We start from the raw sequence: 17,789 nt of genomic DNA, 5'->3' as shown, positions 1-17,789 counted from the left end.
AATTAAGTCAAATGCTTTGCTAAAATTCACTAAACAATGTCAAAATTATTTCCCATATCCACATCATAAGTGACTCTGGTCAAAATAACCTACCACATTTGTTAAACAATATTTTCATTTTATAAAATCATGCTGTTTCTTTCAGAATTTCATTTCTATCTAGATGACCCTGTATTTCACTCTTGATCCTTGCCTCAATGGCCAAAGGGCACAATATAGGGTGATCCATACAACCAAAGCCCAAGTGTCAACTTCACTCCTATAATTCCCTTTATGTATTGTCATGGAGCGTTATGTAGGGGAAACAAAACATCGTCTCAAAGATCGTCTGGGGGAGTACACTAAGGCAATAAGAAATGTGGAGTATGGTAAGTCCGCTGTGGCCGAGCATTTTTGGGAGAAGCAGCACCAGATCTCCCTGGACGATGCTATCATCACCGATCGGGCGCATAAGTTCTGGGACCGCAAGTGGCTCGAGAGTTTGCGGATCTGTTCCACAGTGAACATTAATAGAGATAGAGGAACGCGGATCCATCCCCTCTTCGAGGCTACTATCCTCAGAAGGGATGAACGGTTCCATATGACCCACTCCCGAGCCACTTCCGGTTCCATAACACAAGAGAACGGAACACGTGATGAGTACTGTGAACCTGCTGGTATTTAAAGACGCACCGCAGAACAAAGAAAATACCACTGAAGAAGAAGGCAGGAGCCTTCGAAAGCTATGGTTTTATCGCTTTTAATTTAGTATATTTTAATGTGTTTAATTGTTCTTAACCCATTACATTTTAACGTATATTTCATATATTTTAGTTGTAAAGTTAAATATAATTTATTGTAAATACAGGCAAATATAAGTTATTATAAATACATAGTTATCAAGATTCCAGTTTTCATTTTCGCTGTTTTATTTCTACATAAGGTTGGTGAAAAACATTTAAAACTACAATATGAATATAACCAACCTCAGAGGCCTGTTTGAAGAATAGTTAACCATTTTGTATTATTTTACTAGTACATTTGCTTCACTACTTGTTTCCAGTACAATACAAATAGCTACAGTTCAATCAATTTCACCTTCACAATTTTTAGCTCCCTCATACTGTATTGTAACTTAATCAAATAAATTGTGCTATGTGTCAGTCATGTGGCTGTATGCAGTGCCATATGTACCAGATGTCAATTTCTGGAACTAAATATTTTGTAGCTTTTGTTTCAATGTGGTAGTAGTAGGCATGTGATGCAAGAAAGCAAGCTTACGTAGTATCAGCCAAAAAAAATAATAATAAAATAACATTTCACACATCCATTCCCTCTAAATGTTTGTCCAGTTTCTCCATGAATTTATTTAAGCTATCAACTTCCACAACAACAGATGGAAGTTTGTTCCTGCAATCAACTACCTGCTGGCTAAAGACGAATTTCCACACATTCATTCTACAACTGTCTTTCCTCAATTTGAATTTATGCCCCCTCAGGTTCGTAATCTGAGCAAGAGGAAGAATCCAATCAGAATTAGTCTGCTCAACCCATTCAAGGCCTTATGCACCTCAATCAGATTACCTCGCAGGTGCCTAGTCTCCAGATGCTGCAATAAGCAGAACTTAAGCCTTTCTTGGTAAGAGGACCGCTTCATTCCCCTCGCCAATCTTATTGCCCCTCTCTGTACTTGCTCAAGCAACTATGTCCTTCCTAAAATGAGGTCTCCAGACCTGTATTCAGTACTGAAGGCATGGCCTCACCATTGCCTTATACAAAGGGATAATCACCTTTCTTTTCCCTACTAGCCTATAAATCCTGCATATCATTGACCTGCATATGGGGTATTGACTGCATATCAATACCACATAACCTGCTCTGGTAGTACATCTGCACTGCTCAGAAAACTTCATATCTGACTGCACAATTACTCCAAGGTCTTTTTCATTTTCTACCACCCAAGGTGTAGTATCACACAGTTGGTACTTTTCTCTGGAGTTACTTCAACCTATATGCAGTACTTTGCTGTATTTGTCAGTGTTAAACTTCAGTTGCCGCTTCTCAGCCCATTTGCCCAACTTTTCTAGATCCTGTTGCAGTAGCACACTGCCATTAATAACCCTGTTAATCTTTGTATCATCTGCAAACTTGGACATTAAGCCTGATATACGTTCATCAATATCATTGATAAATATACAAAACAACAGTGGGCCTAACACCAAACCCTGGGGGACTCCATTAATAACCTTAGTCCACGAAGAGCAGTGTCCATTGATTACTACTCTGTCTTCTCCCAATCAACCACCCTTTTATCCATTGTAGCAACTTGCCCTTAACACCATACTGCTCCAATTTGTACAGTACTCTTCTATGCACAACAGTATCAAAAGCTTTCCTGAAATCCAAGTATATGATATCAAAATTATTTTTTGCATCCAGTTTCTTTGTAACCACATCATACTATCCAATCAAGTTTGTCAGACAAGATTTTCCCTTAACAAACCCATGCTACGTCTGAATTATTATTGCAGTCTTGTCTAGATGGTTTGGATATTTTCTAAATTATCTCCTTGGTCATCTGCAGGTGGCAATTTATGGTTTTACAAGTACAGATGCAATTTAGTTATAACAACCTTATATAAGCATAATGAAAGAACTTTGTGTAATTATTTGCATTCTTAGATAAGAAAACCAAATCATTAGCTCAATTTCAACATATTGGAAACATTAATTTTTTTTTTCAAAAGTTAATTAGCATTTTCAATATTTTGAAGTCACTTACTTCTAGCAAATATTTTAAAGCATGCGAGAAAGTTCCCAGTGCACCTTCTCCAATTAACTCTGTATCAAATACCTCTGTCACAAGGATATTGGCCTTTTCCTCCATATCTTTCTCTTACAGAGAACAGAAAAAAACAAAAAAGGTTTGTTACTGACAGATTCAAACTTACCAATACAACATTAAAATCAAGTAAAAACAAAATTAAATATGGCATTGATAAACCACTTCTATTAAACTAATAAGGAGCCATAAAGGGCTGAGTTTGAATATCATCAAATTGAATCCCGTTTTCTAATCCATTTTCTTTTATTATGGCTTCTGTACATTTTGATACTGGATGAAACTCCTGAAAAGAAATTATGAAATAAAAAAAAAACTGGTCCCAATAACATATTACACTAATTTTTCTAATCTTTATCTAATTGTTATTCTGAAAAATCAGCCCAATTGCTTAACAAATATTCCACCAGGAAATTGCAGTTACTGGTGGGCACAAACACACACTACATAAATAGTTTTTTTACCTGGACCGACAACAAAGTCTGTTGATCTTTTTGGTATAACTTGAATTCTGTTTTCTAATCCATTTTCTTTTATTACAGCTTCTGCACATTTTGCTACTGGATAAAACTCCTGAAAAGAAATTATGAAATAAAAAACTGGTCCCAATAGTACATAACACTAATTTTCTTTAAAAAATTATAGCAGTTGTCCTACATTGTTATAGCTTATTAAAAAAATATGTAGTAGTGGGCCCCATATTATTCTAACTTAATAAGCTTTGCTAAGAATCTTAATACCTTAGTACTCATCTCTAGATCTGTATTGGTTAGGATTCAATTTACATAAAAGGAAAGTAAAAGTTTTCAAACATTAATATTAATAGATTAATTAATTTAAAAACCGTGTTAATTAATCTATTAATATAATTGAAAACTTTTACTTTCTTTTATGTAAATTTAACCCTAACCAATACGGATCTAGAGGTGAGTACTAAGATGAGCTTTGCAAAAGAATCTTAATAGATAATCAAACAGTGCTTTAAGCTTTCAGCTGTAAAATTGGTCATTATTCTAACTTATTAAATCAGTCAATTTAGATATTTAAGAAAATCTGCCAAAAATAAAAATTATTTTAAAAATGATTAAGTTCAATGTACACAAGTAAACAGATAAATAAAATTTTAAAATTTATTCCTAAACTAGCAAATGATTTATTATTTTATTTTTTGTTTTGAAAATGTACCTCACATGCTGTTATTTTGTCTGCTCCGGCTTGTGCAGCCATCATTGCTAGCAATCCTGTTCCAGTTCCTATATCTAAAACTTTTGCTGGTTTCCCTTGTTGCTGTTGTTTCTTAATGGCTTTCTTTATGGCTGCATGGTATTTACTGTTCTAAATAAAGGATAAAGTATATTACAAAAGCTGACATTTTTTCAATGGAATTCAAATGGAGATGTTTCAAAAAGTAAGGTAGCAGCATGTTGTACATGAAATTGTGGGTAGATTTTAACAGATAAAGGGAATACATACATCATTTGTTTCATCACAAATATTGCAGTAAATGCATGAGTATTGCCACATCATAAGTTGCAAGACAGCAGGTCTATTGGAAACATAGCAAACTTAAGAATTGCAAGCATGATCCCATATCTGCTTGATAAGGGATCATGCTGGCAACAATTAAATCATTACCCACTGGTGGTTGTTTATAGGGACAAAATGTCACACTATGGAAATAGTGTTTAATGCATTGCTTTTGCTAATAGCAGGACTGATATTTAAAATGATCAGCAACCTGGGAACCCACCACACATGACAATGCTTGTCATGCAGATGCCTTAATAAAACAGGAGGTTACAACTGATTGACACTGTTGAAGAGTTTAACATCTCACTGGGTGGCATGCACAGCAACATTCATGACTTTCTGCACTACAGAAAAATCTGTGCACATCAAGCAACATGATGATGATCATGAAGCAGTTTTTAATGGGACTGCCTCCCGAGCATTTAAAGCATTACTAATGGAAAGGAGTACAATTCCTGTGGGGCAATGTTACATGGGAGAATCCCGCAATATCATAAATGAAAATAAAAAGCATTCATGATGTGAAAATACCCCTCATCTCCCTCCTCCAAAGGTATTCAAAGCAAGCCATCAAAAGTCATGGTAAGTGTTTGTTACCATAAGGGTGTGCTTACTGATTTCCTTTACCAGGGTAACAGAACAATCTTAGGTATTACTGCTGTGCACTGGATCGGTTACGGATGGGCATTTATCCCTACTTAGGTTACTATGTGAAAGCATTATCACACTACACAATGATGTCAGGCCATACTAACAGCTGCACTTTCAGGTTGTTAGAGTGCTATAATTCAGAATTTCTGGACCATCCACTACATGGTTGCAATTTCACATTAAGTTGTGATGAGCTGGCAAACAATTTTAAAATGATGAAATGCTGTCCTTTATGGCTAAATGTGTTGATAAAGATTTTTCAATACCAGGATAGATATTTGGGTTTCATGGTAGGAAAAAATACTTAACCATATGCCAATGATTTGGAAAAGGTTGGTTATTAGGAGTTTTATGGTGCATCAGCATCTAAGGCTATTGGGTGCTGATTTGGAAAAGGTGACAAGTACAAAAAAAAAGAAAAGTTTATGTTCATATCTTGTGTGTCACACATTTATCTATTTAAGAATCGAGTCCTTCATGCAGGAGTGCTGGTTACTTTATTTTTTGAAACATCTTTGTATTCTAATACTTCAATACATAAACAGTTTCAAATAGAATATTATTTTTCAGATCATGGTTTGGGGATTAAAATCCCCAAACCATGATCTGAAAAATAAAAGAAATGTGTGGGATCATCGTTTCTATACATATACATGGTTTCATGTGATTGAAAAAGTTAACTGAATTTGTCAAGCAGTTATTTATGTTAACATGTCTGTTGATGCATATATGCATCAAATGCACCTGAGTGACATGCCATGGTGCATATATGTAGTCAACCTTAAGCGGTCAATAAATGAGTGCTGTAGAAGTAAAGGCACATGAAATTAACTGCTTGAAGTTTGTTCTGATTTCCAGCTCAGCCCAAAAGTAGGCATTTGCTTTTAGCTATTAATTCCAGACTTTTACTTTTCAATCATAAACATACTTTTAGGCAGATATTAAAGTAATTACTCTACAACATTCTGAAAATCAAAGCATTCTCTCAAATAAATGGCAGCAAACATGTAAAGTGACTGCATAACTTTCTGAAGTGAATTATAAATATTTAATGCTTATAACAAAGGTAACACTACATTTGTTGCTAAGGGTCCTTTGTAGTAGTAATAGAGGCATGTGATGCAAGAAAGCAAGCATATGAGCTTATGTAGCCTCAGCTAAAAAAAAAAAAAAAAAAATTTCACACAACCATTCCATCTAAAAGTTTGTCCAGTTCCTCCCTGAATTTATTTATGCTATCGACTTCCACAACGACAGATGGAAGTTTGTTCCAGTAATTAACCACCTGCTGGCTAAAGGCAAATTTCTGCACATCTATTCTACAACTGTCTTTCCTCAATTTGAATTTATGTCCCCTCAGGTTAGTAGTCTGAGCAAACAGAAGAATCCCATCGGAATTCAGCGTGCTCAACCCATTCAAGGCCTTATACACTTCAATCAGATCACCTCGCAGGTGCCTAGTCTCCAGCCGCTGCAACTTGCAGAACTTAAGCCTTTCTTGGCAGGAGGACCCCCCTTCATTCCCCTCACCAATCTTGTTGCCCTTCTCTGTACATGCTCAAGCAATTCTATATCCTTCCTAAAAGGATGGATGTAGAGTTGAATGTACAACAGAGGTTCTCAACCTTTGCAATACCCTGACCTCCCTAAAATGATAAATGAATTTGTGCAGGCCATCCATAAATAAAACTAATGACTTCATTTGTGTTAGAGCTAGGCAAGAAATAAATATACCACATACTCTTAATATAAGAGGGTGGTTCAATAAAGAATCTCCCTGACCTAGCTGCAGAAGTGCTAGTCTGTTGATTCTTGGCACAGGTTTTAGTCCTCCTCTACATAGCTACCGTGCAGATTTACACATTTTTCCCCATCGATGGATGAGGCTACGGATACCATTTTTGTAGAAGTGGTGAGGTTGGTCTTTGAACCATGACTCTGTTGCAGAAATGGGTGTCTCGTCGTCAGGGAAGTGGGTCCCCCGAAGAAATGATTTGAGGGAAGGAAACAAGAAGTCCGATGGTGCAAGAACTGGTGACTAGGCCGGATGGGGCAGTATTTCATATCCACAAGTGGGTGCTTGTGTTGTTGCAATTTCAGAAGTGTGAACTGAGGCACTGTCTTGAAGCATTCTCACACCTTTGGACAGCATGCCGCACCTATATATTTTGATTTTCTCCCGTAATTTTGTAAGTTGGCATAATAGGCACCTGTAATTGTTCTACCTTTTGGCAGGTAATCAGTCATTATTACGCCTTTCTCATCCTCCCAAAACACCGTCAGCAAGACCTTTCCTGCTGACGCCTGGACCCTTGCCTTCTTGGGAGGTGGGAAACCATGATGTCGCCATTCCATGGATTGCTTTTTACTTTCAGGGTTGAAATGGTGTATCCAACTTTCATCCCAAGTGATTTAGATATTCTTCCTCATTTTTTTGGCACAGGGTTAACAACTTTTGTGATTTCTGTTGTCGATCAGCCTTCTGGAAACCAGTCAATAATCGGGGAATCCATTTTGCATTCAATTTCCATAAATGGAGTTGGTCATGAAGGACTGTTTCAACAGAGCCCACACTAATCTTCACCTCCTGGGATAATTCACGCACAGATATCCTGCGATCTTCCATGATTAACGACTCCACTTTTCTGATTGTGCTGTCATCAATGGCTGAATGGGGATGACCTGGAATGGGCTCAGATTCTACCGATGTCCGACCACACTTAAACTGTCTATGCCAGTGCTTCACAATGCCATAGGATGGGGCTTCATCCTTATATACAGCAGTCATCTCCTCGTGGATTTCTTTAGATTTCCCCTTCAAGAACAGATACTGGATTACAGCTCTGGCTTCAACTTTGTCCATGATGCCACTTCGTCACACATTCAGCTCTGTAAGAGAAAAACAAATTAAGACACAAGGCTGAAAATTTACACCTTTAGTACAGAGATATGTATGATGCTACACACAAAATATCATGACTCTGTGATACGTGGAAGTGTGAGGGCGATTCTTTATTGAACCACCCTCGTATATCAAATAAAACAGTGATAGAGAACCTTGAAACTGTTTCACTGGAAATAAACAATCAAATTTAAATTTGAGGCAAAATTTTAAAAAATTTTTCAAATTTCCCTCTAAGCTGCTCACGACCTCACAGTTTGGTGGATAAAGATCAGGTGTGCTCCTGGAACCTGTAAAATAACATTCCATGTTTTAGCTAAGAGTTGGCAATTAACCAGAATATACTGCATTGTTAGCAGTATACTGCAGGACTGTGCAAAGGTTGCAGTCTTATCAATCTGCAGAAACCAAATTCACTGCCTGCATCTTCACTCTGGTGGGGCTGCTAGTAACCTCAGATATCTCCCTAATATGCAAGGTCTAAATGTACTATAGGTGACCACTCAGGCACAAAACAATATAAGGAGTATAATATACACAATATTCAAAGGAATGGCCAAACTTTGTGATACTAGGCAATAGCAATACCTCCATTATGCAAAGTGGTGATATTGCACTTGGTGCAATATCACCACTTTGCATAATGGAGGAGAGGACTGAAGTGGTAAAATCTGTTTTTGGTCTCCAGGACAAAACTCTAACATCTCTCTCTCTCTCTCTCTCTCTCTCTCTCTCTCTCTCTCTCTCTCTCTCTCTCTCTCTCTCTCTCTCTCTCTCTCTCTCTCTCTCTCTCTCTCTCTCTCTCTCTCTCTCCATTTCTTGTATCAAATTGACCTTTGAGCTTTTCATGACAAGATCCAATGTTTCTTACATTTCAAAGGAATGTAAACTATTTTTTGTAAACCAGCTGTTAGATGGAACACTGGAATAAGCCTGTTGGTAATGCTGAAAGAAGCAACAGGATCATCTACTGCAGAAATTTAAGCTGTGTTCTGCAGAACCCTAGGGTTCTCCAAAGGGATCACAGGGGTTCCACGTCATTTTTATTTTATTTGTAAAAGTATATACAGTCAAATCTTGTTAATACAAAGTTCAAGGGGCATAAATTCTCACGTTTTGTAATAATGAGGTCCCCCAAAAATGTCAAAATTTTACCTTTTTTTTTTTTTTTTTTGGTACATACTGTATATCTAAGAATAATAATAAATAATAATAATAATATCAAAAATAAATTAATAAAATAAAATAATAAAAGCCTTGTCTAACAATACAGTATAGGAATAACATATATTTTAAAGATTTTATTTTATTTGTAAGATGAACTAAGGAAAAAGCAATTAACGGAAATGAAAATATTGTACAGTGTATATTTTGATATATACATTATTTTAGTATCACGGTAAAAAGAATTACAATCTTAATATAAAAGAAGACATACAAACCATTAACTTTTTAATAAATTAATTTAATTTAAAGAAAGAATCCAATGTTGGTTGCACAGTTTTTGTCCTATATACATTTTTTAACTACAGCACAGACATTATCAAATGCAATAGTTGTTTCTTTATCAACGTTACTGCAGGCCAACACATTCTTTATTATGTTCAATGCATTTTAAGCATCTTTTTTAGATGGCAGTGTGTGTGCTTCTTCACTTTCGCTAGTAACAAAAAGATCATTATTTTGTTTGGTGCTCAGCAGCTCTTCTGGTGTTGGCATTGCAGTGGTAGCAACTTCATCATCCATCTTCGAAAAACTCTTCTAATTCGCCAACGAAATCCATATACTCCTTCAAATTCCTCCATTCCTCAATGTTGCTATCACATTCACCTGCTGGACCATGTTTTTCGATGATATTCTCTCCAAAGCCACTCTTTCTAAAGCTTGTTTGTTTGTTTGTTTGTTTGTTATTTGGTTTTTAGGAGCATTAGCAATTAAGGCCATATTGCTCCGGGATATGCGGTGGTCATTCCCTGACCTTTCCGCATCCTCCGTATTTGGTGGCTTTCTAAAGCAGTTGATTATTACATATGATGCAATACTGTCCCAAGCAATAACAAGATTATGGATCTTGTTATTGCTTCCAAGACATTCCAATTTGGCTGCAAATTGTTCCCTCCTTCTATGTTGCAGATCAAGTACTTTATCGGGCAGGCTCTGTATGCTCTCTTGAGGTTATAAATAATGCCTTGATCCAGTGGTTACATTAAACTGGTGGTACTGGGGGGAAGGGTTAAAAACGACAGCCATATATTTGTCAATTTAAGTGTCTTGGCAGAATGTGCTGCACAACGATCTAGAATCATCAAAATGTTCCTTTTTTCTGAAGTCATTCTCCTGTCCACTTTTGATAACTAAGACTGAAAAATTTTGACCATACGCCAAGCACTTCTTTTGGCCTTATAATCACAGGGAAGTTGGTTAACTGCTTTAAAACATCTTGGCTTGGAAAACTTACCAATCATAAGTGGGCGTAGTTTTGTACTGCAATCTGAATTGCATCATAACAGAAAAGTGAGTCATTGTTTACTAAATTTTCCACCATGACAAGACTCTCCTCGAACAGCAAATGTTTTGTTTGGCAACAAATTATAAAATAAACTTGTCTCGTCAAGATTAAAAATATCCTTTGCCTCATATTTTTTTAAGAATGGACTATACAGAACACAACCAGTCTGTAGCCTTTTCTTTGTCGACTAATCCAGACTCACCACAAACATTTCAAAAAACCAAGTTATTCCTGTCTTTAAATCTTTGGAGCTTCAAATCTAGATAAGATTTGAAGTCGCTAATTCCATGTTGCTGAGCTAGATAATTTGCCTTTTCTTGCAAAATCGGACCTGATTATTGGCAAATTAGATGCACGCATTTGTTGGTACCACTCAAAAAGTTTTATTTCAAGCTCCTCATGTTTTGCACCACTAATTAGTTTCCTGTTTTCATCGCTGCTATAGTGTCACACACTTAGTCTTTTTCGGTTTTTCTGTATTGTAGATAAAGTAGGTAAAGGGATGTTGTATTCCTTTACAATGTCCGTTTTGCTTCTTTCATTCCTATCAGCCTCTTGTATAATTTTTAGTTTAATTTCCAGGCTTAATTCTGTCCGTTTACTTTTTGTCACGATAATACTGCTAGATAAGATTTAATATAAACAAATTTTAAATTAATTTAAAGACAAGTTCCAAAAAAAGACATCAGCTCAGATAATAGGGCACAAAAATTAGATTGCTGTATATGGTAGCAAAAGACTCTGAACTGGGGTAACAATTGCAACTGACCTTATTCCCATGGAGGGAGAGGAGTGCATGTAAACAACTTAGAAAAACTTTTCATTCTTTTGTTAACTTAACAACTCATCCTTCAGAAAGATGTTTTTGAGAGTGCACTTGACATAGCTACCATAAACTGCTTTTGTTTACACAAAACTAATTTCTAACAAGTCAGTGCCATCCTTTGGGAAGTATGGAGCCAGGAGGCCAGAGGCAATAATCGGACAGCTCCACCAAGATTTGTATTAAGCATACAAAATGACAATATTTATTTCTCACGGGTTTAAAAAGAACTTTGTAATACATATTAACTGAATTTTGTAATAAGTGAATATATTTACATATAAAAGCCTATCCTTTTGCAGGAGTATGGTAAGGGCTTCATATAAATGAGTACTTTGTATAAAATGAGTTTGTATTAATGAGATTTTACTGTATTGCTGTTTTTTAATATACAGGAGTTCTGTAAAAAATTGGGTTGACAAATGGGTTCTGCAGCCAAAGAAATGGTTGAAAAAGTACCAAATTAATGGATAATCTTGTCTATTCTGCCAGCTGTGATTGGAGGAAGTCACAAATAGAGTTTTTTTTTTTTTTTTGTCTGGTAGTATCAAGCCCGAGGCGGGATTCGAACCCACGACCTTCAGGTTGCCAGGCAGGCACTTTACCCACCCGGCTAGCCTGGTCGGCACAAATAGAGTGTATGTGGGGAGCTTAACATAATGCAGAGGCTATGTTATGTTAAGGAGCTGAGTATACCTTGAGGTATATGCCATATCTAAAAATTTAGTAAATTCATATATGCTGCACCTCCCATTGCAACTACAACTTTTATCTTATCAACATCAAAGCATCATGAGTAATCAAACTAATGAAGCAAACTTATGTGATATATAAAAACTATCCCTCTCAAAAACTAATTCATTTCATATATACATGACCTCACTTACGTTTTCTGACAAATCTTAATTGTTAGTTAGACTGCTACACAAATTGGAGCAGTGTGACATTGGAGGCAAATTGCTGCTATGGATAAAGGGGTGGTTGAGGGGAGAAGACAGAGAGTGGTAATCAATGGACACTGCTCATCGTGGACTAATGTTATTAGTGGAGTCCCTCAGGGCTCAGTGTTGGGTCCATTATTGTTTTCTGTATTTATAAATGATATTGATGATGATATATCAAGCTTAATGTCCAAGTTTGCAGATGATACAAAGGTTGGCAGGGTTGTCAAGGACACTACTGACACTATGCTGCTGCAACAGGATCTGGAAAGGTTGAGCAGATGGGCTGAGAGGTGGCAAATGAAGTTTAACATTGACAAATGTAAAGTACTACACATGGGAAAAAGCAACCCCAGAGCAACGTATCAACTCTGTGGTACTACACTGACAGTGGTAGAGAATGAAAGGGACTTGGGGGTGATTGTGCAGGCAGATATGAAGTTCTCTGAGCAGTGCAGACGGGCTGCAAGAGTAGCTCATGGAGTATTGTCAATGATATACAGGAATTTTTCCAGCAGGGATAAGGAGGTGATTATTCCATTGTATAAGGCAATGGTCAGGCCACACCTAGAGTACTGTATACAGGTCTGGAGGCCTCATTTCAAGAAGGATGTAGAGCTGCTGGAACGAGTACAGAGAAGGGCAACAAGATTAGTGAATGGAACAAAGGGGTGCTCTTACGAAGAAAGGCTTAAGGTTTTGCAAATTACAGAAGAAAGGTTTTGCAAATTACAGTGTCTGGAGACTAGGCACCAGCGAGGTGATCTGATAGAGGTGTATAAAGCCTTGAATGGTTTAAGCATGCTCAATGCTGATGGGATTCTTCCTCTAGCTCAGAAAAATCACCTGAGAGGGTATAAATTCAAATTGAGGAAAGACAGATGTAGGATAGACGTGCGGAAATTTGCCTTTAGCCAGCGGGTGGTTGGTTGGTGGAACAGACTGCCATCCCTTGTGGTGGAGGTTGATAGCCTAAATAAGTTTAAGGCTCAGCTGGACAGGTATTTTGAACGAACAGAGGGGTGAAGTGGAAGTGGGGTTTTTTTTTTTTGGCTGATGCTGCATAAGCTTGCTTTCTTGCATCAAATGCCTCTACTAATGCTAATGCTAGTTGTCTGGACCACTATTCTTTTTTTGTGCTTTGGGGGAAGTACTTGTTCATATGCCCATTCCAATATTTCTTGTCAGAGGCTATCTAATCTGGGATTTTCCTCTTTTTGATCTTCTTGGGCTCAAATCTTTTTACCTCATTCTCAAATATATAAATTCATTTGCTGTCTTTATTGTCCTCCCACCTCGGCAAATCATGTGGAACTTTCTTTTTCTTCCTTTGAAACATTTCTCCAATCTAATTTTCCTAACAGTGAAATAAATTTTTCTTTGAAATTTTAATGTTCACAACTCCAGCTGCCATCAATCTTTCAGATGTGCAGACCCAGCTGGTAGAAATTCTGAAGCTTTGGTTATATTACTATTCACTCAACTTGTCCATTTATTACCTAGAATATCAAATAATTGTAACATGCAGCTAACACCTTGATTTTTTCCTTACCAACACCCTTCAAAATACACAGTTAACATTAGTTACTGATTTGCTAGATAAAACTTGATGATTTCTTCTCCAGTGGGCCCCCCCCCTTTTATGTGGATTCTCAGCAGTCTTGCGTTTGTCTTAATGGAGGCTTGAATCACACAGGAACCAAAATTGTACAGATCCTCCCATTTCATAATCTATGTGAAATGGGAGGATCTGTGCCATTTCTATTCCTCTTTTCATTGTTCGATTGCTGTTTTAAATCTAATATTTTGTCAAATTGTCAGAAAAATTATTCTTGCAAAGATAATTTTTCATTCCTCGCTATGCCCCAAACTCACATCCTTTATCTAAACCTTAGTTCTCCAAAACATGTGCTATGGATGTTCAAAATAAAAATATTGCATACTGTAATTTCTTGTATCCAATCTCCAGCTTCATTTCCTGCCTACACTACGGTTCATAGCAGTTGTTATTACAAGTAGGAAACTTGCTTCTTATCCAAATGGTTGTCAATCATTTTGGATCCTTACCAAAACTATTGGCAGCAACTTCTTTCAATCCATACTCCCACCTCTGTTATACCCTGATGGTTCAATTGCATCCTCATCTAGAGATAAAGCTGATTTATTAGCATTCTACTTTTCCTCTAACTCTTGTACGGATGACCTTGGTAAATCACCTCCTACCACATCAAACATTTCATTCAATGCGTCCCATGGTCTTCTGACAAAAGACATTAAAAGCATCCTGAACGATCTTGATGACAAGAAGTCTCCAGGTACTGATGGTATTTCTTTATTTACTCTTAAAACCTGTGCTCCACAGTTAACTCTTATTATTATTAATAGTAGAAGTACTGGTGATGGTAGTAGTAGTGGTGGTGGCATTATGATGCAAGAAAACAAGCTTATAAAGCATCAGCAAAAAAGCCTTTGTTTTGTATTGGCTTTATTTTACAATCTCTCATTCCACTGCTGGTTGTTTTTTTATCCTAGGAGATTTGCTTATATCAATTTTTGTCACCATTTTTAATTCTTAAAAAAATGTTGATAATTCCCTCTCAATTATTATCCCACTAAACTTAACCTCAATTTTTTTTTTTCCAAGGTAATGAATAAATCCATAAACTTCCAACTCTTACACTATCTTGAAACTGGCCATTTCATTAAATATGGATTTTGCTACTGATGATACCTTGGATTACATTACTCATCTGTGGAAGATTCCATAGAAAAGTTTAGACAATTTTAAAGCTTTCACAAGTGGGCCAGCTAGAAGCTGGCCCACTTGTTCAGAAGTCCTTTTTCTTATGATGCTTTCCTGACCTCAAACCCAGTCCTGTATTTGTTTATTTTATTTATTTGTTTATTTTTTTTTTTTTTTTACAAAACATCTGTTACAGTGCTCCTCTTCAGCAATGCTCAGATTTCTAAATAAGAACAGATATCTTTATTCATACCTTAAAAGGTCACAATTACAGTAAGACAGAGCAATAATCTACTAAGCAATTCAGAACTGTTCACAACCATCATAACTCACTGCGGATACCACCAACCTTGGGTGGTGGTATCCACCAAGAATAAGTAACATTAGTCTTCGCCATTAGCGAAGAGTTGCCTATTGGAGGTACAGTAATACCCCGACTTACGCGGGTCTTGATTTTTTTTCGTTTGGCAACGCTGCCGCCCACTATCTTCAAGGTCGTTTTTCATATGTTATCGATATACGGTGCGACGGCGGAGAATGAGAGCGAAAGATGAACAAAATTTAACTTTGTTGCTTTTATATTTTTTATATCAGTGAAGGGGAAACACATTTCACCATAATAACGTAAAAACCAACACAATTCCAGCTATCAGTATAATTGCAAATGCAATTAGATCGAGTTTACTACCAGTTTATAACAGATTTCACTAGCAGAAACGCAACTGGATTTTTATTATTTTATGGTAGTAACCCCTAGAAATGTGAGGTGTTAATAGCGTATCTCTGCCTTTATGGTGTTGTTTATTCAGTTGCTACATGCGCGCAGCTTTGTTTATGCGTATCAAGCGTGCCTCCTCATTTTGTAATTGTGCTTTATTCCCTAAAAATAGTAAAATACTTAATTAAAAGGTGTGAAAAGGAAGCGTCCCGGTGAAGACACTGCAGATTCAGAGAGAAAAAGAAAAGCAATTATCGATAAACAGAGGCGGACTGGGTCAAAAATTCTTACCCGGGAAAATTTATAGTGGCCTCATACTATGGTTTATGGCCAAAATCACACTGGCCCACCGGGGTTTCCCCGGTAAGGCTTATGGCCAGTCCACCTCTGTCGATAGAGAAAAAATATGAAATTGTGAAACGCTTTGAGCGAAATGAAAGACCATGTGATATTGCACGTGCTACAGGCCTAAATGAAGCAACGGCGAAAAGCACATGACAATTGCAAACTTGACAGGTTGAAAATTGAAAAGATCTCACTTGTAAAGGGCTTAAAAATTTTAGAAAACATAGACTCCAACGAAGAACGCGTTATAGCTACAAAGCAAGGAATAAAAAAATTATTAGCTTGCTACGAAGAAATTCTGCGTGAAAAAAAGAACGCGCTGTGTCGTCAGACGAATTTGTTAGATTTTATAAAGCCATCGACATCGAAATAACTTTTTTACGTAAGTCATTTGTTTTTTTTTAATACATATTTTGTATTAATATGTATAAAGAACTGCAATTTTATTAATATTTTTCTTCTAAACTAGTGTTTTTGTTAGTCCTTGGTCCCAATTAAGCAAATTTTATATGTATTTATATGCAAAGTTGTACCCCGACTTACGCGATTTTCGTCGGACCCACCTATCGCGTAACTTCGGGGTATTACTGTAGTGCAATATTTTTCCTTGATGCTGTATAAGCTTACTTTCTTGCTAATGCTAATATCAGGGCAACTTGTGATGGCATTCACAATACGAGTATATCAAAAACTATGCCATTTCACCTTACTTCAGTGGTTTACTATGAACTAAAATGACGCTTGGCACTCATTTGTTCGATTATCAAATGTTTATATTGTTTAATATTAAAAATAAATGATTTCTATATTAAAAAAACGTATTAAGTGGGAAAACATCATTATAATAATATGCTGTGTATTCTTTATCATGGACTCTTTATGCGGGAAAACTTTTTTATCCAGGAAACTTCTTACATGGGAAAATAATACATTGTAACACAGAGTTGAAATTGGGACTTAAGAAACCAAACCTAGTACAGGGGAAAACTTCTAATGTGGGAATTTCTTCTCCGGATTCTACTGTACTTTTATTTCTAAGCAAGTGCTAACTTTATACAAATCATAAATCTGTCCTATCAGGGAATATTATTCCCACATCTAAAGTAGTGTCCTTTCTAAAAGTTCTAGGCTCTATCCAAAAGAGAACTATTTGGATAATTCATACAAACTCATTCCATTAACCTTTCTTTGACAGGAAGTGGAATGATATAGACCCTAGTTTCTGATGCATGCCTTTTTTCACAGATATTTCTATGAGCACTGTTGTGAATTAGTATCTATAATAACTCCAGATGTGGCAGAATGGATGGACAGAAGTTTCAGCCAATGGATCCAGTAAGAGACCAGAGAACTATCATTTGGACAAGATGCACATTTCTTACCCTTGAACTTTTAAGGAAACGAGGAACAGAAATCATGCAATCCATTCCATATGGCAATGTTGCAATGTCAAAGGGCATGAAGCTGAGAATGGACATGGGACAGAAGTGACCATCACTGAGTGATTAACTGAAGTACAGCTAACAATGTATTACTTCCAAGAGGTTGGTGATGAGGAAAAAATCAAGTGTTAGATGTGTAGTGATATCAAAATATTAGAACTAAGACTACACATTTGTGAAATGAATATTTTGCTGAAAGTTCCAATTAATATAAGGCACATGAAAAATTTAATTCGGGAAATAGTATGGAGTGTTCATAAAGTTCTCCCAGTGTTTTCATTGAATTCTGTAGATAAACAAATGCAATCATAGATATGCAATTTGATATAATTTGTAGTAAATCATTCAGCATTTCATGCTTACC

The 17,789-nt window shown here is 36.4% G+C and overlaps 1 protein-coding gene across 2 annotated transcripts in view; it reads right to left on the bottom strand.

The window, feature by feature from the left end:
- The window catches only part of Art7 (arginine methyltransferase 7), a 99,154-nt gene that overhangs the window by 57,419 nt on the left and 23,946 nt on the right, over positions 1-17,789 (bottom strand). For both annotated transcript variants that reach the window (XM_090383852.1, XM_090383851.1), the window contains exons 3-5: positions 4,007-4,156; positions 3,286-3,394; positions 2,762-2,874 (exon numbers count right to left, since the gene is read on the bottom strand). In XM_090383852.1, coding sequence (XP_090239978.1) covers positions 2,762-2,874; positions 3,286-3,394; positions 4,007-4,156 — 372 coding nt within the window. The remainder of the gene's footprint in view (positions 1-2,761; positions 2,875-3,285; positions 3,395-4,006; positions 4,157-17,789) is intronic.

The sequence above is a fragment of the Mastigoproctus giganteus genome, chromosome 10, assembly GCF_048544385.1.
Source record: "Mastigoproctus giganteus isolate SK-2022 chromosome 10, ASM4854438v1, whole genome shotgun sequence".
Lineage (NCBI taxonomy): Eukaryota > Metazoa > Arthropoda > Arachnida > Uropygi > Thelyphonidae > Mastigoproctus > Mastigoproctus giganteus.
The sequence above is the reverse complement of the archived record's forward strand: the minus strand, read 5'-3'. Positions and strand labels throughout refer to the sequence as shown.